The following is a 24,427-nucleotide window of genomic DNA, read 5'->3' as shown; positions in this document are numbered from 1 at the left end:
AAAAGTTTGCTACATGTGCATTTTCACAAAAACAACCCTAGCCTTTTCTTGGAAAAGAAAGTGATCAAGACCTCGCCACCCTTACTGGTTTGGTTCAACATGAGTTTCAAATCATTTCTGCATATTTGTGCCCCTTGTCAACCATGTGCCTTCATTGGGAAGGTCCACACTGCTTAGTGATAATAGGAACAGACACACTGACTCTCTTCTAAAAAAGACAAATAGAAAATGAAAGATGCCTGGAAAGCCTGTTGAACAGGTCACAAATGAAAAAAATTAAGTTTCTTTCTTTCTTTGTGATTTTTGAACACCCGAGATGTGTTTACATTCTGGTGCCAGGAGTGACAACAGAAGCAGAATATTCTTCAGCAAATTACAAGGTAATTTTCCAGCACACTGTCTCAAAATCAGTCTGATGTGCCGAGACACATTCAGCCTCAGATTTCACTTCCCCCAGCAGAAAGTCTTTGAATGCCAAAACACATTTCTTTTCTTTTAAATCATTTTTATCCCATCAGTCCCTCGGTGGCCTCTGCAGCTTGCCTCACCCCAGATGTTTTGCCCAAGGTGGCTCAGGGCAGCCTGGCTGGCCCTGGGGCTAGAAGGACCACCCTTCATCGCTGCTCATTGCCCTGCAGGGGGCAGCCACCTTTCCCTTCCCGGGACTTAAGTTGCACCACTTCTGACCCAGCTTGATGGATGGGGAATCTGGACCGGAGCAGGCAGTGCTGCGGCCTGAATCATCTTTCAGTCTTCTTTAAGTTTTGGTCCTCTAGAAGCAATCACTAGGCCCTTCTTTTTCTTTTCTTTGTAGGAGGGTGGCCCAGTTGAGAAAGAGAAATGCTTTCCACAGTGAGAGAGAAGTCGCTCTCGTATTAAGAACATAAGAGCTTTGCCATACTGGATCCATCACGCCCAGTATCTTGTTTCCAGGAGTGGTCAATCCAGGTCACAAGTGCCTGGCAAGATCCCAAACACGAAATAGATCATGCAGTGGCTATTTCTAGGGATGGTAAATTTCAAACCAGCGTGCAAGCGCACATTTGCACACGTGCATCGGCCTGCAGTTATTTTATAACTTGCACGCATATATGCGTGTTTTAAAATAGTCTGGCCGTATGCACATGTGCGCAAATCCTGTTTCTAGTTTACCAGTTCATCCACTAGTTCACCCAGTTAACAGTTAGGTCCTTCAACAAATCCCAGAGTTTAATTGTGCGATGAGTGGAAAAAGAACATTCTCTGATTAGTCTTAAATGTGCTACTTGCTAACTTCATGGAATGTCCCCAAGTCCTTCTATTATTTGAAAGTGTAAATAACCGAGTCACATCAACTCATTCAAGACCTCTCAGGATCTTAAAGACCTCTATCAAATCTCCCCCTCAGCCGTCTCTTCTCCAAGCTGAACAACCCTAACCTCTTTAGTCTTTCCTCATAGGGGAGCTGTTCCATCCCCTTTATCATTTTGGTTGCCCTTCTCTGTACCCAGATCATCATCACGCCCTTCCCTATTTTAGAATGGCTGCTGTCAGAGGTGGCTGGATAACATGGGGCAGGTCTGACCACTGGGGTTACCTACACAACACAATCAAATGGCTGTGTAATCCTGTTGTACAAAGTGGAAGAGATGGGACACAGTGCTTTGGGCTGCATTTAAACAGGGGGAGGAGTCATACTGTACAACTAGCAATATGATTTGCCTAGCTGTAGTGTAACACCTCTGACCACCATGGAAGAGGCCAGAACGCTGCGAACTGCTGCACGGCCCCCTCAGCCAGCGTACACCTGGAAGCTCTATAAGCCTGGTGGCAGAAGGAATGGCAGCTGAAGAGATCCAGTCTAAAAGAAAGGTAAGAAGTAAATTACGATTCTGGTGCTTAGCAATTTTTCCCTTAATAGCTAAATAATTTAAAATGGCTGAAATAGGGACGAAAGATCAAGATAAAGGTATAAACAACCCTAAGGTAAAGTTGATTAGCTCTCAAGCATGTGCTACCTTTGGAGAGGTGCTTAAGGCTACTTCTAAGTCCAGCACTTGGGCAGAATGTTTTCAGAGTAAGCTGCAGAACTCCAGCTTAAATATCAAGAAAAGATGATGCATTAAAACCACCAAAGAAAAGGGAAAGGCATCCTCCCTGTATACTACTGCTCTGTGTTTTAAATCATTGGGTCTCTTGCAGCCTGAGAGTAGCATGGATAAGAAAAAGATTTAAGGAACATAAGAACATGCCATTCTGGGTCAGACCATGGGTTCATCAAGCCTAGCATCCTGTTTTCAAAAGCGGCCAGTCCAGGTCGCAAATACTTGTCAGGATCCCAAACAGTAGATAAGATTGCATGTCACTCATGCCCAGGGATAAGCAATGGCTTTCCTCAAGTCTACCTGGTTAATAACAGTTTATGGACTTTTCTTCCAAGAACTTGTCCAAATCTTTTTTAAACCCAGCTATGCTAACTGCCTTTAGCGCATCCTTTGGAAATGAATTCCAGAGCTTAATTGTGCATTGAGTGAAAACATTTTTCCTCTGATTTGTTTTAAATGGGCTACTTAGTAACTTCATAGCATGTCCCCTAATCGTGTTATTTTTTTAAATTTGCATTTACCCGTTCCACGCCACTCATGATTTTACAAACCTCTATCATCTCTTCTCAGCCATCTCTTCTCCAAGCTGAACAGTTCATTAGCCTTTCCTCATAGGGGAGCCATTCTATCATCCGTATCATTTTGGTCACCCTTCTCTGTACCTTTTCTAGCTCTGCTACACCTTTTTTCAAATGCAACGACCAGAATTGCACAGAGTACTCTAGGTGTGGTTGCACCATGAAGCAATGCAGATGTATTATTTATTATTTGATTTATATTATGCTTTTCAGACACTTCAAAGCAGATTACATTCAGGTACTCTAGGTATTTTCCTGTTCCAAGGGCTCACAATTTAACTTTGTACCTGATACTCTCCATTTTATTCTCCCTTCCTTTCCTAATAATTCCTAACATTCCTTTGTTGTTTTGACCGCAGCAGCACACCGAGCCAAGGATTTCAACATATTGTCCATGTTGATGTCCAGATCCCTTTCCTGGGTGGTGACTTCCTAATATGGAACTTAACATCATGTCACTGCAGTCTGAATTATTTTTCTCTCTGTGCATCACTTTGCACTTGTCCACATTAAATCCCACCTGCCATTTGTTTGCCTAGTCTCCCAACCTCACAAGGTCCTCCTGCAATATTCTCACAATCTGCTTGTGATGTAACCACTTGGAATAATTTGGTGTTGACTACAAATATGATCATCACGCTCACTGTTCCTTTTTTGAGGTCACCTATAAATGTGTTAAAAAGCACCGATCCCAATACAGATGCCTGGGGCACTCCACTATTAACCCTCCTCCATTCCAAGTTCATCCTCTCTCTCTCTCAACCCCAATCAGACTCTCTCAACTCCCACTCCAGCCTCAAGCCATGACTTCTCTCTCACACTCCCCCAGGTTCACCTCCCAGTCTGGACTGACCCTTTCCAGACTCACCCAATCTCTCTCAATCCCTCCCCCAGACTCACTCACTTTTTCATACTTCCCTCAGGCTCACCTCCCCCAAACATCCTCTCTGCCTTCCACCCAGCACACTGCCAATCTCATCCCTTCTCTCTGTGATCCCTTCTAGCTCATCCGTCTGTCACCCCCCCACCCCAGCTCACTCACCCAGACTCATCCTCTCTCAGACTCATTGCCTCCCTTTCTTCCCACCCTCCAGGCTGACCACCCCCTTTCCCTTCCCAACACTCACCTGCTCATTTTCCCTCCAATGCTCACCTCACTCAGACTCATCCTCACTCTCTTTTCCCCAAGGCAACACCCTTTCCCTGTCCAGGCTCAATCCCTTATTCTCTCTCTCATTCCTTTCCCCAGGAGGCTCACATCCTCACTCTTTTTTTTCCCTTTCAACCCCCCTTAGCCTTTTCAAAATTCTCCCACCTGTCTGACAATCAGAGCCGGCCGGAGGAGAAGAACGGGAACGCCTCAGACCATCTCCTCCTCCTCTGCAGCCAGAAGTAATGGCAGTGATGATGATGATGATGGTTGTTGATGACAGGGAGGGGTGAGGCCCAGGCTGGTGGTAACTGTGAATGCAATGGAAAGGGAGACTGGACAGCAAGCCCCGCTGGCAGTTATTACCAGTGTGGCTGCAGGATTTGTGGCCGGGGCTGGTGGCAGCGATTGCCGAGGAGGGAAGAAGCAATAGTGAGTGGTTATTTCAAGAACCTGATCCCTGCTCTTCAGTTAGTGGCAGGCACACATGAGGTGGGAAGGAGAGCAACTTGCTCCCTGCTCTGTGCACTCTTCAGCCAGCACTGCAGACGCACACGTGAATGAAAGGAAAGCGAAGGCTTTCTGTACATGACTGCCAGACACATGGGGCCAGCTGCACATGTGGTGCTTTTTTTTTTTTTTTTTGCTTTGTGGATATGCTCACGAACCCAAATGAGGATTTTGCGATCTCCACTTGGGGTTGTGACCCACAGATTGGGAACGGCTGGTCTGAACACCTGGAGTGACAGATTCTGAATCCAAAGATGTAGACACGCAGACCCTTAATTCTCTTTCAGGGGATGGCGTCTACCTCTCTAGTTTCCTAGCTGAATGAGTCAGACTTAAGATTTATTCCAGATTTCTAAAGATGAGGTGTGGAAAGAGTTAGTAAACGTTATGTCATGTTTATCATTACAGCAGCCAAAGTATCAGCAGGCTTCCTCAGGGGATCTAGTTCTGGCAAAAGCGAGAAACAAAAGTGCAATTTTCTCATTGCAAGAGACATTAATAAGCATGGTTTATTTCAACGGAATGCATGTGGACAGAAAGATTTACATATGTAAAAGCTTTGTATCCCTACACCCTGTAGATTCAGCTGAAGCACCCGGATACATGTAATCTCCCAAAATAGATTAAGAAATAGTTAGTTAATAAAAGGTCAGCATCCCTTAAAGATGCAATGGAAAAGAGGATAGAGCATGCCTCAAAGTTTCTGAGGTTCCTGGAGCCGTTCCCAGTATAGCAATTATTTGCTGGCTGTGTCTCAGAGCTATGGTGAAGGAGCTGGAAGGTTTGCAGTCACAAATAGCAGCTGGGAAGGCGAGCTCCAGCATTTTTTTTTTTTTTAAATAATTAGTTTATTAGAAGTTTATTGAGTTTTCACAATGACTAGAGTACAGAGCAAGAAACTGGCTACAACTACGTTATACAAACAAGCCCAAATAACAGATAGGATGACATGCACTGTCCCCAGTTACCCCCCCCCCCCCCAAGCACTGCACAGTGAGAAGGAGAAATGAAGAAAGAACATGGCAGACCTAAGTAATCATTTAGTCTCGCTATACAATAAACAATAAATTGCAAGTACAAGGCAAGTCCCATAAGTGGCCTAATGAGATAAAGGAGGCAGCTTACATATGTTGAGTGTCAAGGGGTCTCCAGATTTTATGATAGGAAGTCAAACGGTGGGGTTTAGCTGCTCTTAAGAAAGACAGTCGACGATATTCAGTAAGTCTGGCAAAGAATTCAGAGAAGGTTGGTGTGACATCCCATCTCCAGGGAGTGGCAATGAAAACCTGCAATCAAAATCGCTGCTGAAATTTGCTCAACCCCTGAGAAGCAATGTTTAACAAAGCTATCCCCGCATCAAGCGGTAGTTTCACATCCAAGATCCAGTCCACTATAGATTTCCAAAAGTGCCACCACATGTGGAAATAAGAGCCAACCAGCCTGCATGTTCTCCAACATAAATTAGATTGTTGAGGATAAATCCTATGTAACTTCTCTGGCGTAAGGTGCCAACAATACAACATTTTGAAACAATTTTTCTGGCAGCCGAGCAGAGATGGAGCATTTACCTGCATTTCTGAACATGGCGCCCCAAACCTTAGGTTCAAGAGCTCGCCCAAGATCCTCCTCCCATCGGGAAATATGGTTAAAAGATTGCTGCTCAGGGTCATTAAGAAGTCTACACATTTTAGATATCACCCCGTAATTGAGTCGGCACGTATACAATAATTTTCAAATAAAGATCTGCTGGCCCGAAAGTCATTTGAATTTCTCAAGGAGTCTATGAAGTGTTTAACCTGGGCATACACTAGATAACTAGGGTGACCAAGTGGGTAGAGTTGCTTAAGAGAATCCAAAGATACAAAATCTCCACATCTAAATAGGTGCCCAAAGCAAGTGATCCCGGCACTTTGAAACAATTGAAAAGCTAAGGTTTGATGACCTGCTGGAAAGTAGCGATTATGAAAGAGTGCTGATTGATAAAAATAAGAAAAATCACCCACTACCTTAGCCTTGCATTGAGACCAGACTAAGGGTATTATTTGTTGACCAGGGGATGGAGCACACAGGGCGCCACAACTGGCGTGGGTGCCAAAGCAAGGCTCCCAGCGGCATATTGCCTATAATTTCTTGCTCAATCACCGCCCATTGTTTCACCGTGCTTAAAAGGGTAATATCAATTAATGCCCACAATTGTGAAGCTACATAATACAAAGAGAGATTAGGTACCCCAAGACCACCCTGACCTTTGGGGAGGAAAAGTATTCAGTGGGCCATATGAAGTCAAAGATCTTCCTCTGCCATCTACACAAAAGTGCAGAGGAGATAAATTTTAGCAAAGTAGAAAACAAATATAAAAACCGAGGCAAGACATTCATTTTAACTACAACGATACGCCCCACCCAAGCAAATGAACCTCTACTCCACTTCTCCAAATCCCTATTGATGGAGCGTAACAGAGGAAGATAATTGAGGGAAAATAATTTGGATAAACTGGAACCCAAATTAATAGAGAATTTAGCTCAGCAGAAAGTGAAACGCTTTTTTATAGTGTCGACCTCTGCCTCCTGCAAGTTAATATTAAGAAACTGACTTGTCAAAATTAACTTTAAATCCTGAGACCTTACTGAACAGTTTCAATTCAGACTCTACTCCTGCCAGGGAGGAGCCCGGATCAGAGAAGATGAACATGAAGTCAACCACAAAGAGTGAGAGTTTGTAGGTGGAGTCACCAAGTTGTATCCCTTGACAGAAAGGGAGGCTCTGACCCTAGATGCAAAGGGTTCCAAAAATAATGCAAATAAGAGAGGAGAAAGAGGGCACCCTTGCCTAGTGCCTCTGCCAATGGGAAAACCTTTCCCATATCCCCCATTCACCTTCACTTTAGCTCTGGGTTGTTCATACAATTGCTTTAGCCATTGAAGAAAGAAGGCGCCAAATGGCATTCTCTGCAGAGTTTGAAACAGAAATGGCCAATGTACAAGATCAAAAGTCTTCTCTGTGTCAATGGACAAAAGCACAGATGGAATATGCACTTTTTTCACCCACCACATCAAATCAAGAATTTTGCAAACACTGTCCACTGCCATTCGTTGCAGTATAAAGCCCACTTGGTCAGAGTGGACCAGAGCAGGCAGAAATTGGTTCAGTCGCAGAGCAAGGACCCTAGCCAAAATGTTTAAGTTTAGATTAATTAAAGATATGGGTCTGTAAGACCCACACAAAGTGGGGGTCTCTACCCGGTTTGGCAATTACTATTATTCCTGTGACATTAGCGTGCTTATGAAGTGAGCCTACCCCCGAAGAAAATTTTTAAAAAAGGTTAGAGGTTCCACTAAAATTGGAGAGAGTTTACTATAATATTCGCTCGAGAACCTGTCTAGTCCTGGAAATGTTAGCTTTGAGGGATTGAATTACTTGCAAAACGTCATCTGTTGAGACAGGGTTATCTAAGAATTGTCATTGTGCAGTTGACAAAAGAGGTAGGTCCATAATCTATAAGTAACTCTCTATGGCAGAATCCTTGATAAGGATGTCTTTGTTGTAGAGGGCCGTGTAAAAAGCAGAGAAACAATTCCATATCTCAGTCTCAGTGCAGATTCTCCCTGTAACATCCTTAACTTTAGGGATGATGCTTTGTGACAGGTGGAATTTTAATTGATGGGCTAATAGACGGCCCACTTTATCTCCGCCTTCGAAATAGGCTTGCTTAATCCGTTCAAGAGAGAACAAGATTTTATTGTCATCTAATTGCTGATGTTCAGACCTAGCTAATATCAATTCATGATAAGTTGTTTTCGATTGAGAGAACATGTGTCGGTGAGAAAGCTGCTCCACCTTGTGCATCAAAGCTATGCGGTGCTGTTCCCGCTCTCTCTTGCAAGCAGCTGCTTTAGACATAAGTAAGCCTCTGGCCAGTGCCTTGGAACAATCCAAAACTACACTATATGAGTCAGAAGATTGGGAGTTTAGGAGAAAGTATTCCTGCAGCTGTTTATTTAAAGATTGAACAGAAGCATCATCCCTAAGTATTGAGGTATTCAATCGCCAAAGGATTCCCCGCATCCTGTTCCTGCAAACCTAAATCTATCCATACCGGCCTGTGGTCTGACCACGTGATGGGATCTAGTGCGGCAGCCTGGATCCTAGGAGAAAGAGCGCCCCCCCAACTCCAGCATTCTTAAGACAATGCCAAGCTTGCTGACAGTGTCAAACTGATGACACAACATATAATTTAACACTGCTGGTAACAAGGAATGGTGTATATTTAGTGGCAACAAGAAAATCTTTGTGGTAGAAACAGTGGGCAGCAGATAGCTTTTCTCAATGGCTTGTCCTTTCAGGACAATCTGTAGTTATTTCAAGAAAATCTAGAGAACTTCTTTAAAAGGTTAGCAGATACAGAAAGCTTGAGTCTCCCACCAGAAACAGGGAGGCAGAAACAGAGATAATTTGACATCAAGTGGATTTCCTTGTGGATCTCATTCCAACATCTGGGGGCCAGCCCTTGAAAAGGAACAGGACCTGATTTTCACTAGTATTTGATCTTATAGTTCTCTGAGGAGTTTATCACACAATAACATTCTCTAGACATTCAGGGCCAATATCATGCAAGGATCTTAATGCTAAAGATGACAATTTAAACTAGTTCAAGCTCTAATTGGCAGTCAGTGGAGTTTCTTTCAAACAGGCAACATGGCATATCTGTATCTACAACCAGCTACAACCTTTGCCTCTGCAGACTGGACCATTTGGAGTTTTTATACAAGTCTGATTGGCAAACCCACAAACGGCATGTTCCAATTATTCAAAATTAAGATGACTATCGACTGCATTGCTTCTTTCAGCAAATCTGAATCTTGAAAAGGAGATACCTCTTAAGCACACACAATAAAAAGAAAGCAATATCAGTGGTTCTCCTAATATAGGATACTATATTTACAGCTTATTAGCCCTTCCATTGATGGACATCTTGTGAAGGTTGCTGTCTGCAAGTTGCCCCAGAATAAGAGGCCTAGTGTCAGGGAATACCCATTGAGAGACCTTACTGCCCAATGTATATATCCATAAAGAGTCATTACTGCACAATGTAAATAAGTTACCTCTGTAAAGATTTTTACTCCTGTCTATTCTTGTCTCCTTCCTACCCCAGTTATACAACCCTGTTTTATTGTAACTTTTGCTTCCTACTCACTTGTTGAAAGAACAAAGTTTTGTTTCTGCACCCCCTGTTATTTGTAAACTGGCATGATATGATCTTATCATGAATGCCGGTATAGAAAAACCTTAAATAAATAAATAAATAAATAAATAAATAAATAAATAAATGTCAAATCCAGGCCACTGACGATAGAGGGAATTCTGTCTATGCCAGACACCTTCCCTTTGGGTTGAGCCCTCTGGTGCTGGTGGCCAGCAAGGCATGAGAAGCAGGTTTGGACTCGGCACGAACAGGGTGAGGAACGGGAACAGAAATCCAGGAACCCAGGAGGGAGAACAAGCAGGACCACTGAATGTAGAATCTGCAGGCAAAGCAGTCTTCCAGATGTTGAAGAGGGCAAATGATAGAATGTTGAAGGAGATACTAAGATCACACATGTCTCTTTTGGCAAAGACTGTTTCCCTTTGGTTCCAAAAACAGTAATAATTTATTCTTTACTGAAAAAGTCAACCTTCAATCCAAATGTTTGATCTAACTTTACACTGTTTTCCAATTTACCCTTTTGGAGCAAATTTACAGAACAAATAGTTGTAAATTAGGAAATCTGGCTTCAGGAGGGGGCATAGCTTACGGATACTTTTTAACTTTGCTGTTGGATCATCTGAGGTGTAATTTGGACTAGGGTTGTGTAAGGATCCAATGGTGGATTTTCTTCCTGCCTGTAGGAGGCACTATAAGCTATTGTGGACTATCTAGACAATCCTTCTACCCAGCACCCCTCACTTCCCCTTGACAGCCATCTTGTTTCCTGTATAGACCTGTATTTATAATGAAGTAGGTTCATCTGTCAGTTGCCAGAACTTGGTCCTACCTTTTGGTCTTTGTATTCTGGCTCTGAGTATCGTAGTAATTTCCTCCAACATTCTATCTTTTATTCTCTTCAATAGCCAGAAAGGGCAAGGATTTAACAAACAAAATCCTAGTCAATATCTTCCTGGTCTGTTCCCAGTCCAGAAGATCAAATTATGTATTATTCTGTAATGGATAGCCTGTTCACTTCCCTTTCTAACTGATGCAATTTTATTCTAACCCCCCCCCCCCCCCCCCAAAAAAAAAAAAGAGAGAACATTACAATTCGAGTCACAGTTGGCAGAACAATTTACTTCCTGGCTGAGTTCTGTCAACTTTTTTACCACTTGGAATAATTGTTTAGGACCAACTTGAGATGAACTAGAAGATAAAACAAAGAATTTCTTCTTTTCTAGAATTATCTCAAACCTGTATAACCTATGATCTGCTCTGGATGGGCTCCCCCACTGTGTTTTTATTACTGTTTGCTGCTATTTCATTGCATTTGCACTTTACAATTTAACATAAAACTGGGCTTGCAGGCCCCATCCTCTTCAAATGATGTTATGCTGCCAAATCTTCACTGACACTGCAGTTGGCCAGTTATTCCCTGGCCAACATGAGATATAGCCCCATCAGCATGTCATAGCCATAGAGCTTAAGAAAAGTTAAGAAAGAGAGCCCAATTCAGCTTGAAATAGCTCAGACTGCACAAATTCCCAGATCTGATTATAGTTTACCCAGCTTCCACATCTTTGCAAGTTTGTGCCTCAAAGAATCATTATATTCTTACAGTACAAGACAATCTCACAAAGTCATCACTTCTGAAGGTGGAAAAAACACATCAGATCAAATCTAAATACAATCCTTGTAGCTCCACATGAAATTTCAGCTGCATTGCATTTTACTTCAAGGCCACGCCTCTGATTTTCTCCAAGTCGTTATCAATATGCAGTATGGTTCACAGATCAGAGTCACCACTAAAAAACAAAGGTTCTCAGAACAAATGTTGTGGACTTCCGATCTCAATGACTTGCAAGTTGGTACCACAACAAATCAGTACATTCCTGTAGTACAAGTCAGTTTCATAAAGTCATCCATAATCCAGAGCACAGGAATCCAAGATGGGGTTCTGAGTGTGGACATGTGTGTATGGGCTCCTATATTGCCTTTGAATCACTCTTGGTGTTTTTTCTTTCTGTATTTATTTTATGGGGAAGTGCAAGTGCATTGTGAAGGGGAAAACTTCCAATTTCTCAAGGCCACAGCTCGGTCAGACCTCCCTTATGGAACATATACAACTTTGGCCTGTAATGGCTTTGGAAACCAGCTTAGCTGGAGTTGGGGGTGAACATTTCACTGGAGGCAGATACATCATTGAGCCCTGATGACCATACAGTGCCGCCACTGCTACCCTTTCCAGCTCAAGTGGAGATTCTGGGACAGTTTTTGACATTGGACTTTTACTGATTTGTCTCCTTTGGTATGTTGGAGCCTGTGAGAGCAGAAGAGGAGGCAGGGGAGCAGAGTGTGAACTGACAGCAGGATATTAAGGCTGGAGCTGACGACTCCAATGTAAGCAACGAGGATGAAGCAGTTGCAGCACCGGCTTTGGGGAAGAGCATATTCAGCTCTTTGGAGGTCTCCACAGTGACTGCTGAACTCAAGGTTAGAACCTCCTTCATGAAACATTCAGCTCTTACGTTGGATTCCATTTGGAATGTGATATCCTCCCTAGAACAATCTATTTCTTCTTTAGTTCTGTCGATAGTTGATATATATTCTAGATTTCAGACTTAGGAGACCAGAATGGATCTCTGCAAGGGAAAGTTTGCTGATTTGGAGGTTTTGTTTTCACAGACAATGACCAGACATGTTTGATCTGGGACTAACATTGTCTGCTGGAAAACCTGGAGGATTCAGCTAGATCCTTGAATTTGTGCATTTTGAATTTTCCTGCTATGAAGTTTCTTTCTCCTATGGAATTGTCTAAGTCATAACTTACATTTGTGTTGCACATACCCAAGGCAAGCTTTCCACCTATTAGTAAGATTTCTTATATCTTCCTGTGGGGAGGAAGAAGGCCAAAGGGGCTTTAGTAGAGGGGGACCTAGATGATGTTTCTGTGGTCGGCCTGGACATATTTATTTATTTAATAAATTTGTAGATAGCAATCACCATTTCTTGGTGCTTTACAATCATACATTCATACTCATCAAAAACATACATTTGAAACATATCTGGTTTCTTGGAGAGATGTAATGAAGAAGTACTTAGTAGAGCAATTTTGCTTGTAATTTTTGTTTTTCTTCAGGGTTGTAATTATGTACTTTGTTTGCATTTTCATAAAGTATTATTTAATGGGCAACAATTCTGGATTTTTTAAGACTTAGCCAGGTCCACCCAGGAACATAGGAAAAAGTTTCTTTCAAAATGTTCTAAGGTGCTGGAATTGAGGGCTGCCTGTTTCACTCGATTCCCATGAACATGTTTTGTAATATTGGCAGCTGTAAAATATTATTTTTTTGATCTGTCTCCAATGAAATATTTCCTTTTTTCTAAGAAGGGGAATGTAAGCTAACCTTGTACATGTTATGGGAATGCAGTTCATTGGTGAGAGCTAAAAGCTTCTGCACTCAGCTTAGGTGATTTTATTTCCCTTGATTTATCATGCCTTAGGACATTTTCTGTTGGATTTTCTCTTCAGTTGTGGTTCTCATTTGAAAAGCGTATTGCAAATTCTATGGAAATATATTTTTTTCCTGTTTATTTACTTTTTATGCATTTCTGTTTCTTTTTCAAATACTTGTTTATTTGAATTATTTAAAATTCTAACAAAGAAAGAAAAATAATCTTGAGCATAATCTTTGGAGCTCCACATTTCAGATCCCACCATCTTTGCAAGCCGGTGCTGCCAGGAATCAGCATATTCCTAGAGTATAAGCCCATCTCACAAAGCCATCAAACTTTCTTCTCAAAACAAATATAGAGAGCATTCCTGTCCCCACAACTTGGAAGTTGGTGCTGCCTCAAATCAGCACATTCCTGTAGCACAAGTCAACCTGACAGTCATCAAAATTCCTGAACAAAGTCCTCATAGCTCCACATGAAATTTTATCTGTGTCACACGTGCTTCAAACCCAGGCCTCCCAAGCCTTCTCAATATACTAGGCCGTTCAGCAATCAAGTCATAAAAAACAGACTTTAACAAACAACTAAGTAGGATTGTGAATCCTTTGATAACCAGTAGTGAAAAGCAAAGCAACAAATTAAAGTCCGCACAAGCTAGACACCATAGCATTCTCGCGTCCTTATCCATGAGACTGTTCTTAGCCCCTTGGCAGATTTGCAACAAAGGTTTTCAATTCTAAGGGATCTTCTAAAATTTCTGATGTATTCTGATGAGACACCTTCACTTTAGCTGGAAACAGCAGCATAAAATTAATGTGCTGCTCATTTAACTCTGCACAATATGGCACTCTAGCCCTTCAGTTCTCTGGTGAAAAATGTATAAAGACATAACTTTCCCTTTATCTGCAAAGTTTAAAAGTCTCACAATGTCCGGTTATGGCCTGTTTTTAGCTCATATTATTCCCATCCTAGGAACTCTTTCCACCTTTACAGGCAATTCTTCTGGTTGAAATCCTAGAGTTCAAGGAAACCAAGATTTCACAATTTGTTGCAACTCTTATCTTTAATCAATTCTGGAATCCTTATCAGTTAAATATTATTTCTTCTTCCCCGGTTCTCTTGATATTCCACACAATTCAACAATTTCATATTTTCATCACCAACACAGTCACTTGTGAAACCAAGTCCTGAACACATTCCCTTTTCAGTCTGTAGGCTGGATTTTGCCAGCTTGCACCTTCCTTAAACTCATTAACTGAAGGCAGCATTGTGAGACTGGGTGTGAATTCTTTCATCATCTTAGGTAAATATTGACTGTGTGTTTAGATGCCATCTTTGCTTCCTGTGGTTTATTTATTTCTCTTACAAGCCTTAACTTTTTCTCTGACATAACCGCACAGAAAATTCAGAAATGTCTTCCTAAGATTCTCTATAGTCTCCCAGATACATCCGAAAAAGATCATATGATCTCTGCTAGGGATTTTTTTTTTTTTTTTTTAACATAATTCAATTCTAGCATTCACAATCTAGTCACAGGCACACTGTTCCAGTCTTCTTCAGTTCCCTCCAAAATGCTCATTTCAGCTCATCTGTGATTCTATATTCCTTTCCTTCACCATTCATTTATTAGGATTAATATTTTGATATCTATGTTTAATATTCCTAAGTAGTCTCTACTTCATATATTTCTCTGCAAGTTCAATATACTCCTATGGTAGCCCAATGCACTTGTATGGCTATCAAATGCATTGCCAAAATCTAGTCAGGCTTCTAAAAGTGCAACAGACTTCAACTTTCATTCACAAAAATGTAGCTAGGCCTCCACTCTCAAAACTTGTCTTAATTGTTTTTAGTATTGATTTTCCAAAACAATCTTCAAGTAAAATACATATTTTGAAGCTCAGAAGCTTTGCTTCAAATTACCTGCACTTCCACTGTACCTTTTTCTGTAAACCTTTTAGATACTAACAGTACTTTTGACATTCTCTGCTTCAGCCCTTTGGGCTTTATTTAATTATTCTCATTTGTAAATATCAGTGTGTGCTCAAATTTCCTCTGACTTCTCACCTTGGAATGTTATCTGACTGATCAGCTCAGGCCATCCTGTTAGGACTCGGCCTCTGTCTCCTATTTTTGAGAAGGTGACATCATTTCATAAAGAAGAGCTCAGCTCTCTACCAAAATTCATGGTTTCTCTGACAGCCACAGTGGGAACATATTAGTTCTGTAAAATAGTGTTAATTGTACAGTATACTGTGGGAAGTTGTCTAATACTATGACCTGGCCTGAAATCACCAAATTATGCCTCACAGTCACAAAGCAAATTCTTAAAATAGTAAAGGACGTTCACCATAAGCTAGAAGTGAATGGGCAGAGCTACGATCAAAGGATCTACCATCATTCATCAATCCACACACTCCTCTAGTTCCTTTCCAAACCTCATTGCACACATCGCAATGTGGCCTTATCAAAGACGCCATGGCTGTTACATCTTACCTTTCTTCTTGGGAATGGTTTGGGCACATCACTTTCCACAGCATTTGTCAGACTGACTGGCAAAAGTTGCTCACAACTGACCTGTAAAACAGAGGTAAGCCAGAATGAAAACTTGACACAGCCAAAAAGATAACAGGGCATGTTCCTTACATACAAACACAGGCACAGAGCTGTTATACTAGGTTAACATAAGAAATTGCCATGCTGGGTCAGACCAAGGGTCCATCAAGCCCAGCATCCTGTTTCCAACAGAGGCCAAACCAAGCCACAAGAACCTGCCAATTACACAAACACTAAGAAGATCCCATGCTACTGATGCAATTAATAGCAGTGGCTATTCCCTAAGTAAACTTGATTCATAGCCATTAATGGACTTCTCCTTCAAGAACTTATCCAAACCTTTTTTGAACCCAGCTACACTAACTGCACTAACCACATCCTCTGGCAACGTTTGCTGAAGGAGCTGTGCAACTGGTTTTCGTAAACTGATTAGAAGCTAAATAATGGTTTCTGTATAGAATCAATTCAAATCGAGAGGTGGCTAGAGAGCCTGATATATCAAGCTTTGCCCCTGTCACTGTGTCTGATACAAGGGGTGGTCTTGCCAGTAAGACAAGAATAAAGAGATACATTAATCAGGGAGTGAGAGGAATGAGAAATAAGAGCTGGCATGGACTATAGAGAGGGGTCATAAAGAGCCAAAGAGAAAGTGATATTTGGCAAGAATAATGCAGGGAAAAATGAGGAGAAGGACATGATTCAGGGCCGAGAGCAAGAGAAGGCACAAAATAGCACAGAGCTATTCACGTTTTAATTATTCTAGGAGTGAAGGGCTTCAATCCTCCTGCTGTTTTCTGGGGTTCATTTATTTTCAGTCCTTAGGATACAACATTTCTCTCGCCTGTTTCTTTCATTGCATCTTCTCCCATCTGCATACCTGCATTTCTCTTTTTCAGCATCTGCTTTCTGATTTCTTACCTGTCATTATTTTCTTATTCCTATCTCTCTCTCTCTCTAACGGAAGACAAAATGCAAGGGATAAAGTAATTCTGTTACCATGTTAATCCACTTGAATAAATAGAAATAAAGGTTAACAAATAATCTACAAGAAAAGATTAAGAGTTATATCCCCGCTCGTAGTCTATGCTCAAAATCAGCTGCTTTGGTGTTGGTTCCATCTAGATGAGACATTTGTAAGATACTAAACAGGAAAAGGATGTTCTCTGTTAGTGGCCCAGGGTTATGGAATTCGGCTCCATTGGAGGAGACGGTAGAGCAGAATTACGTTAATTTTAGGAAAAAGGTAAAGGCTTGGCTTTTTCCAGCATAGCCTGGGCGCATAGAGTGTGCTGACAGTGTTTACTTCAGGGTTATCAAGGTATTAAGATTTTTCTTTTTATTGTGTTATTTGATTATGTGTAAGTTTACACTGATGGTATTTTAACTGTTTTAATTGTGAACAGCCCTGGCCAGGTCTGGTATCTGAGGTGCGGTATATAAGAAATGAGAAATAAATAAAATAAAGAAATTGGGCAATGTATGTAATCAATAAAGTGCTCTGTGTGATGTACAAAAAAAATTTCCAAAAAGATGCATTAATGTGAAAAGATAAAAACAAATTATTACAAAAATAACCACATTAAAATAAATGAGCAATGCCTGCTCTATCAAGTTCTACATGAACAAAAAACATCTACTTGTACTATAACATTGCTAGATTCCAATATAACGTTAAACTGCTCTCTCATATAGATTACACAATTAAGTAGTAAAGGTAATTATATGCTACACAGACAGATACAGTAATACTGGTTAAGAATCAAATGTGTAACATTTGTTTGTGGGTTACATGTTACTGCTTCAAGATGTAAACCATAAAAAATGGTATAGCGCTATACGAGTTCTTGGAACCTTGTCTTAAATTTTTTTAAATGATAGAAGCTTGAGAATTAATTAGATCAACATATCCTCTTTATTAAACAATTGCTTGTAGATAAATCTTTCGGTCCCCCGACACGGACCGTGTTTCGCCACAAGGGCTGCGTCGGGAGGGACAAAGCCCAAAATTATAATGGTAAATGCTGTAACCAAGGTATATGAGGAAGAGTAGTGGAGCCCTGCAGAGACTTTCAATTCAAAAACGAGAGATACACAGAGTTTTTACCAACAGCTCCTTCCAGGAGGATTTCTAAAAGGAGGAGAGACGTGTGTGCTCTGCCGAGTATAACAGTCCGTATGGTGACTGTGCCCTGCAAGCAATTGTTTAATAAAGAGGAAATGTTGATCTAACTCTCAAGCTTCTATCATTTAAAAAAATTTAAGACAAGGTTCCAAGAACTCATATAGCACTATACCATTTTTTTATGGTTTATACCTAATCGTATACCTCTCATCGTCTCCACTTTCTATTAGCTGTCACTGCTTCAAGATGTTACATTTTCAAATTACTCACAATGTACGAACATTAAAACATACACACACATACTAACATTCATACACATACAGAAAACACACTGTGATCTCTGATGCTTCGGGCCGGTATAACAACTGTTATGCACATTTGATTGTTAACCAGTAATATAGTATCTGACTATGTATAGCATATAATACACTTTACTGCCAACCCGGGACATCAGAGATCACAGTGTTTGGAGGTTTTTTTGTTAACATTTATTTCTGTGCCAGATATAAGGGAGTGAAGGTGTCTACAAGTTTTTAATGTATGTCACTTTTACTATCTTGTACCATTTCTTTCTCTTGTATGCCCATTCTGTCAGTGAATCTGTCTCTACTATTTTTTGATCTTCTTTCCCATTTCTATCTTTCTTATGACAACACCCCCTTCCTCTCAACCCAGTGTGTCTCCCTCTACCTCTTCTGCCCCAGTTTTTTTTTTGTTATTTTTATTGAAATGTAATAATTACATAGCCAGAACATTTAAATAAACAGGAAAAAGGCAATATAGTGTAATGACTGCATTCAGTTTTAACTTTCCAATCAATTGTAATCCCCATCCCCACCCACCCTTCCACCTGAATCTATTATAATACGTTTAAGGCATAGCATTGTGAGTTAACATGCTAACATACCTTATTGCATTCACTATCTGCTGAACTACAATACCCTCAGATAGCAAGACCAGTCAGTTACATGGATAACAATAGAAAAGAAGTGAAATATAGGAATGAAATACAAAACCTGGGTCTTCTCATTACTTCATGATAAAGAATTAATTGCATTTTCCCAGCTTAGAAAAGGCTCCCAAGTCCTCTGATAGGCCTGTTTACTATCATTCCTAGAAGCTATTATAGCTGTGATAATTAGGGATGTGAATCATTTTTCTGACAATTGAAAATATCGGAAGATATTTTCAAACTCATCAGAATTCGGGGGGCCCCTGAACCCGATAGGAAAACCCCACAAAAATTTTCGTGGGGTTCTCTTATCGTTTTGGGGAGGGGCGGGAAGACGCACCATCCTGTGCTCCTACCACGTGACAGGGGCCATCAAATGGCACGGATACCCTATCACATGCTAAGGGCAAAGGGCTATCGGCACCATTTTGATTAGTGGCAGCCGACGGCCCGAGAGCGAGAGATCACTCCCGGGATCCCCGCTGGACCACCAGGTACTTTTAAAAGTTTTTTGGGGGAAGGGGGTGTCGGGGATGCGAAAGGATTAAATTTAAAGGGTCGGGGTAGGTTTTTTTTTCAGCACGACACAGCCAATTAAAACGGGTAAGAATTGCGGGAATGAAGATTTCCCGTGGTTTTTACCCGAAATCGGTACCGGAAATGAGTCCAGTATCGATTCACATCCCTAGTGATAATAGCTACTCTTTGCAATATCGCAGATATTGGGAGAGGTTCTGAGCTCTTCCACCTCCATGCTATCTCACAACGGGCAGCTATGCATATTTGTTGACACAGCCTCTGTTGGAATTTATCCACTTTTGGAGATGGTATATTGAGTAAAGCAAGACCGGCATAATACAAATCCTCCATTCTAAGCATTCCCTTTACCCAGACTTAATTTCTTCCAAAGTACAGAAATAATTGGGCAGCTCCACCATATATGAAGGAAGGTTCCCATATTCCCACAGAGGCGCCAACAAGCTATAGTAGTGGAGGGGTACATACGGTGTAGTCGCACTGGTGTTATGTGCCACCTCACTAGAAGTTTGCAACAATTTTCCTGCTGTTGTGCCGAAACTGAGCATTTACTTGCCGATAAATAAATACAGTCCCACAATTCAGAAGACTCTGAAAACCCTAAATCAGCTTCCCTGGCTGCCATAAAGGGAAAGGTGGACTTCAGAGGGCTATTTAGGATGGTGTAAAGTTTAGATACAAGGCCTTTTAGGCGGGAGACTCCAGAGCAATAATGTTCAAATATTGTTTTACCATTGGACAAAGAGGTGCGCACGTTTGGAAGCATTAAAAAATGTCTCACCTGAGCATAGGCTAATATATCAAAAGCACAAAGGTCACATTGGTTAAAGAGAGAGTCATAGGATTTCATGGAGCCTCCAGAAAATAAGGGTTCAAAGTGTATTATTCCCCCTTTCTTCCTTTTAATGAAAGCTTTGTTCTGATACCCCATGGGGAAAGTGGAATTTTGATATGAAATTCCTCACCATCTTAACTTTCCAATGGTCCCATATCCTTAGCGTGGTTTGTAGAGCTAGGGGTAATTTAATAATCTTGGGCCATGTGTACCTGGGTTGCCATGGTAATGCAGAAAGTGGTATATTGCCTACTATCAATTGCTCAAACTGGACCCATTGTTTCAGGTATAAATGGTTATGAAAATCAATGATGGCCTTCAATTGAGAGGCAGCATAGTACCAGGTTAAAGTGGGTACTCCTAGGAGGATCTCGCTTCCAAATAAAATCAAATACTCTTTTTTGCCACCTAAGGAGTAACGTAGGGCACAGAAAGATTGGCAGTGTTGTGAAAAAGTATAAAAAGCGAGGCAGGACATTCATTCTAATTGCGGATATGCGCCCCATCGAGGAGAAGTGTAATCTCTCCCATTTTGTCAGATCTGATACTATGGCTTTCAGCAGGGGAACATAGTTTAAAGAAAAGAGGTCTGTGACTTCTGAATTTAATCTTATTCCTAAATATTGTATCCCTTTTTTTGGCCTTTTAACAGAAATGCTGATTTGATATCACTAACTTCTGCATTAGAAAGTGTGAGATTTAAAATCTGTGATTTTTCAAGGTTAACCTTGAAGTCAGATACTGATCTAAAATGATCTAAGTCACCTGCTATGCTCCTTAATGACAAAGAAGGATTGGACAAAGTAAAAAGAATGCTGTCCGAAAAAGCGATATGTTGATGTTCATGTTTCCCATTTCTATGCCGGTAATTCCTGGGGACGATCGCACTCTAGATGTGAAGGGCTCCAAGAACAGAGCAAAGAGAAGAGGAGATAAGGGACAACCCTGCTGGGTCCCTCTCTCCACCTTGAAAAAGGGACCATATCCCCCCGTTCTCCTTGATGCATGCAGTAGGGGCTTGGTAAAGTGATCTCACCCAACGTAAGAAGAAGGGACCAAAGCCCATTCGTTCTAGTGTTTGAAACAGAAATGGCCAGTGGACCATGTCGAACATTTTTTCCGCATCTATTGACAGGACTATAGCTGGTATGAACTCCCTCTTGGTCCACCATATTGCATCTATAAACTTGCACATGCTGTCTGCTGCCATACGCTTGGGGATGAAGCCTACTTGGTCCATGTGTATAAGGTCAGATAGGATTCTGTTTAAGCGTTCTGATTTTTTTATATTCCACTTTTTTAAGCACTTCAAAATGGATTACATATAGGTATTTCTCTATCCCCAGAGTGCTTACAATCTAAGGCAATGGAAGGTAAAGTGATTTGCCCAATGTCACAAGGAGCAACAGCAGGACTTGAACCCTGGTCTCCTGGTTCATAGCCTGCTACTCTAACCACTAGGCTACTTCTAAAATATGCCAAAATTTGCCAAAAATTCACCAAAATACATGCTAAAATTTTGAGATCTAGGTTAATGAGGGAGATAGGTCGATATGATCCACACTGAGTTGGGTCACGCCCTGACTTGGCTAATATTGTTATACTTGCCATGTTGGAATAGGGTGGGAAAACAGCACCTTCTCATACACTGCTGAAATACTCTGCTAATAGTTCGACTAGTTGGTGAGAAAATGTTTTATAATAAGTACTAGTAAACCATCTAGTCCAGGAAGCTTTTCCAGATTTTAATAACTTTATAACCTGGGCTACCTCCTCTGTGCTTATGGGGGCATCTAAGTAGTTGGCCAGAGTCTCTGCTAGACAAGGTAATGAGGTGGTAGCCAAGTAATTGTTAATACCCTGGTCTACAACAGATGGATTTTTACTGTAAAGAGGAGCATAAAATGCTGTGAAGCAGGCACGTATATCAGCGGAGGAGGTAGCCATAGCACCAGAGTTGGTCTTGATTTTGGCGATGGAATTCTGAGTGATTTTAGCTTTTAATTTCCTCGCCAAGCATCTGCCGGCTTTGTTACCTTCTTTGTAGAATACTTGTTTATTGAGATCTAATTGGTGTGCTATCTGATCAGAATCTAGCAGTGCAAATTCTTATCTAGCTTTTGCTAACTTGCATAGAATCCCCTGTGTAGGATTTAGCATGTGAGCCTGGGAAAGGGCCGCTATCAAGCCTAGTAAGTTGTTTCTGGATTTCTCTCTTTCCCTTTTTCGGTAAGAGGCTTAGGATATGAATAGGCCTCTCATAACAGCTTTAGATCCTTCCCACACAACTCCAGGAGAGACGGTGGAAGAACCATTTAGGGTACAATATTCTTGAAGTTTAGAAACCATGGATTTAAAAAATTCCCCATCTTTTAATAGGCTGTCATTCAGCCTCCAATAACGTTGCCCAGGATCAGAGTCTCTCAATCTTAATTCAAACCAGATGGCACATGGTCCGACCATGTAATATTACCAATGCCCAGTGCCTGTACACGATTTTGTTGCAGTTTGTCAGTGAGAAAGAAATCAATGCCAGAATAAGTGTTGTGAGGGGCAGAGAAGAAGGTGTATGTTTGAGAATGAGAGTGACGTTGCCTTCAGACATCTACTAATCCCCAGTTTTCCATCAAAATACGTAATCCTTCCTTACTCCTCTCCCTCTGCTATATTTGAGGGCAGATGTATCTAGTTTGATATTTCAGATGAAATTAAAGTCGCCCCCTAAGACAACTAAACTTTCTGCATGATGAGATAGAATAGTCCCCAATTTACATATAAATGTGCCTTTAATCTGAGAGGGGTGCATAAATAGAAAGTATGGAAAACATTTCATTCCCAACCCTTATTTTGACAAAAATAAACCTTCCCAGGGGGGTCTGGTAATTGAAACAAAAGTTCAAATGAGAGGGTGCGAGCAATTAAAACTCCCACTCCCATGTATTTTGCCTCCTTGGAACTAGCAGCTAAGAAGATATGTGGAAACCCCGGGTTCTGAAGTAAGTATTCATTAGCATTTCTTTACATGAGTTTCTTGAAGGAGTACTATAATGGCCTTCTGAGCTCTTTAAATAACAAACTTCTTTTCCTGTGGGTATTGAGTCCTTTTACATTCAGGGATAAGAATCACACAGCCATTAGTCCTTTTTTTTATATGAAATGAAGATAAAATAGAAAAATGAGCTTGTTGAACGAATTTCCCCATCCTTCCCCATCAAGATAATAATAGTGAAAGGAAATCTGCCTAAACCCAAACCAATACATTTCCCTTACAGGTGGAGCTATTACCCCCCACCCCCCCCCAGAAAACTCCTATCCACTAAACCGCTAACGTCGATCACACCAGCCATGGGGGAATTGACTCAGTTGAAGAATAAAACTCCCACCCCTGCGCTCCCCTCTATAGTAACACAGGCTAGCAAAGCCTGTCAGAATCGTTAGCTCACAAGTTAGCTACGCAATTTCTTGGCCCCGTATCTGTAGGGCACAGCACTGCAAACAGTAAACACCAGAAAGTCAACATCAGGAGAATGAAAAACCAAGCACAATCAGAGATAATGAAAAAACTGAGTTCAAAGGACCAACAGTGAACATGGATATGGCAAAGTTCGCTGTTCATCCTTGGTCTGACATCAAGCTGTTAGCATCTGCAGAATAGCGCCTCAACCAACGCTGTCCTTCCCTGATCCAACACCATCTTGGTTGGGGTTGTGGATGATGTCACTCCCTGCTCGGTCGATTTTGGTGAGATGAAGTTTACAGACAATCCTGGCTCACTCAAATGCCTCACCCGCTTCCGACAAAGACTTCACTCTAAAGGCGACGCCGTTTACCGAGAAAATGAGACAGAGGGGAAAGTCCAGCACTAGTTGACCTTTTCGGAGTGTAGGGCAGAGGTTAACCTGCTTAAGTTCAAAGCGTTTGCGCAACATAGTTGGGGTGATATCATTAAAAATGAGTAGTTTATGCCCTTCCCAAACCCACTCCGCCTGTTTTCTCGCAGCTGTCAATATTTTTTCTTTCAATGAGAAACTATGCAGACGTAGCACTATGTCCCAACTCTGTTTGCCATTGCAGGGCCCAACGCCCTATGTGCTATGTCAATTTTGATCTGGCGGGATGAAGTGGAACCTGATGTCTGAGCGCCCTCGTCGGTAGATAGTATAAAGCTCCAAATGGATCTGGCTACAGAAAAGCAGTCCATATATTCTGGAGACCCTGGGGCGGCACGTATTCATAAGTTAGACCGCTTAGAACGATTTTCCAAATCTTCAATTTTTTCCACTAATAGGACATTTTCCTTTTGTAAATTTTTCTGCTCGGCCAGCACTTTTTTGAGAGAGTCTTCCTGACTCTCAATGCAAATATCGATGTCATCCACCCTTGCTTTGAGTGCGGCGAGGTCCTTGCGTATATCCGAGATGGACTCTAATAGTTCTTGTTTATGCAGTTTCATGTCTGATCG

The 24,427-nt window shown here is 41.3% G+C and overlaps 1 protein-coding gene across 9 annotated transcripts in view; it reads right to left on the bottom strand.

The window, feature by feature from the left end:
* FAM13A (family with sequence similarity 13 member A) overlaps window positions 1-24,427 on the bottom strand; it is a 505,365-nt gene that overhangs the window by 297,205 nt on the left and 183,733 nt on the right. For all 9 annotated transcript variants that reach the window (XR_003856193.1, XM_029597821.1, XM_029597782.1 and 6 more), the window contains exon 7: window positions 15,460-15,540. Coding sequence is in view for 8 of the 9 variants with exons in the window: in XM_029597821.1 (XP_029453681.1) it covers window positions 15,460-15,540 (81 nt within the window). In the remaining variant the exon portion in view is untranslated. The remainder of the gene's footprint in view (window positions 1-15,459; window positions 15,541-24,427) is intronic.

The sequence above is a fragment of the Rhinatrema bivittatum genome, chromosome 1 (genome assembly GCF_901001135.1).
Source record: "Rhinatrema bivittatum chromosome 1, aRhiBiv1.1, whole genome shotgun sequence".
Lineage (NCBI taxonomy): Eukaryota > Metazoa > Chordata > Amphibia > Gymnophiona > Rhinatrematidae > Rhinatrema > Rhinatrema bivittatum.
The sequence above is the reverse complement of the archived record's forward strand: the minus strand, read 5'-3'. Positions and strand labels throughout refer to the sequence as shown.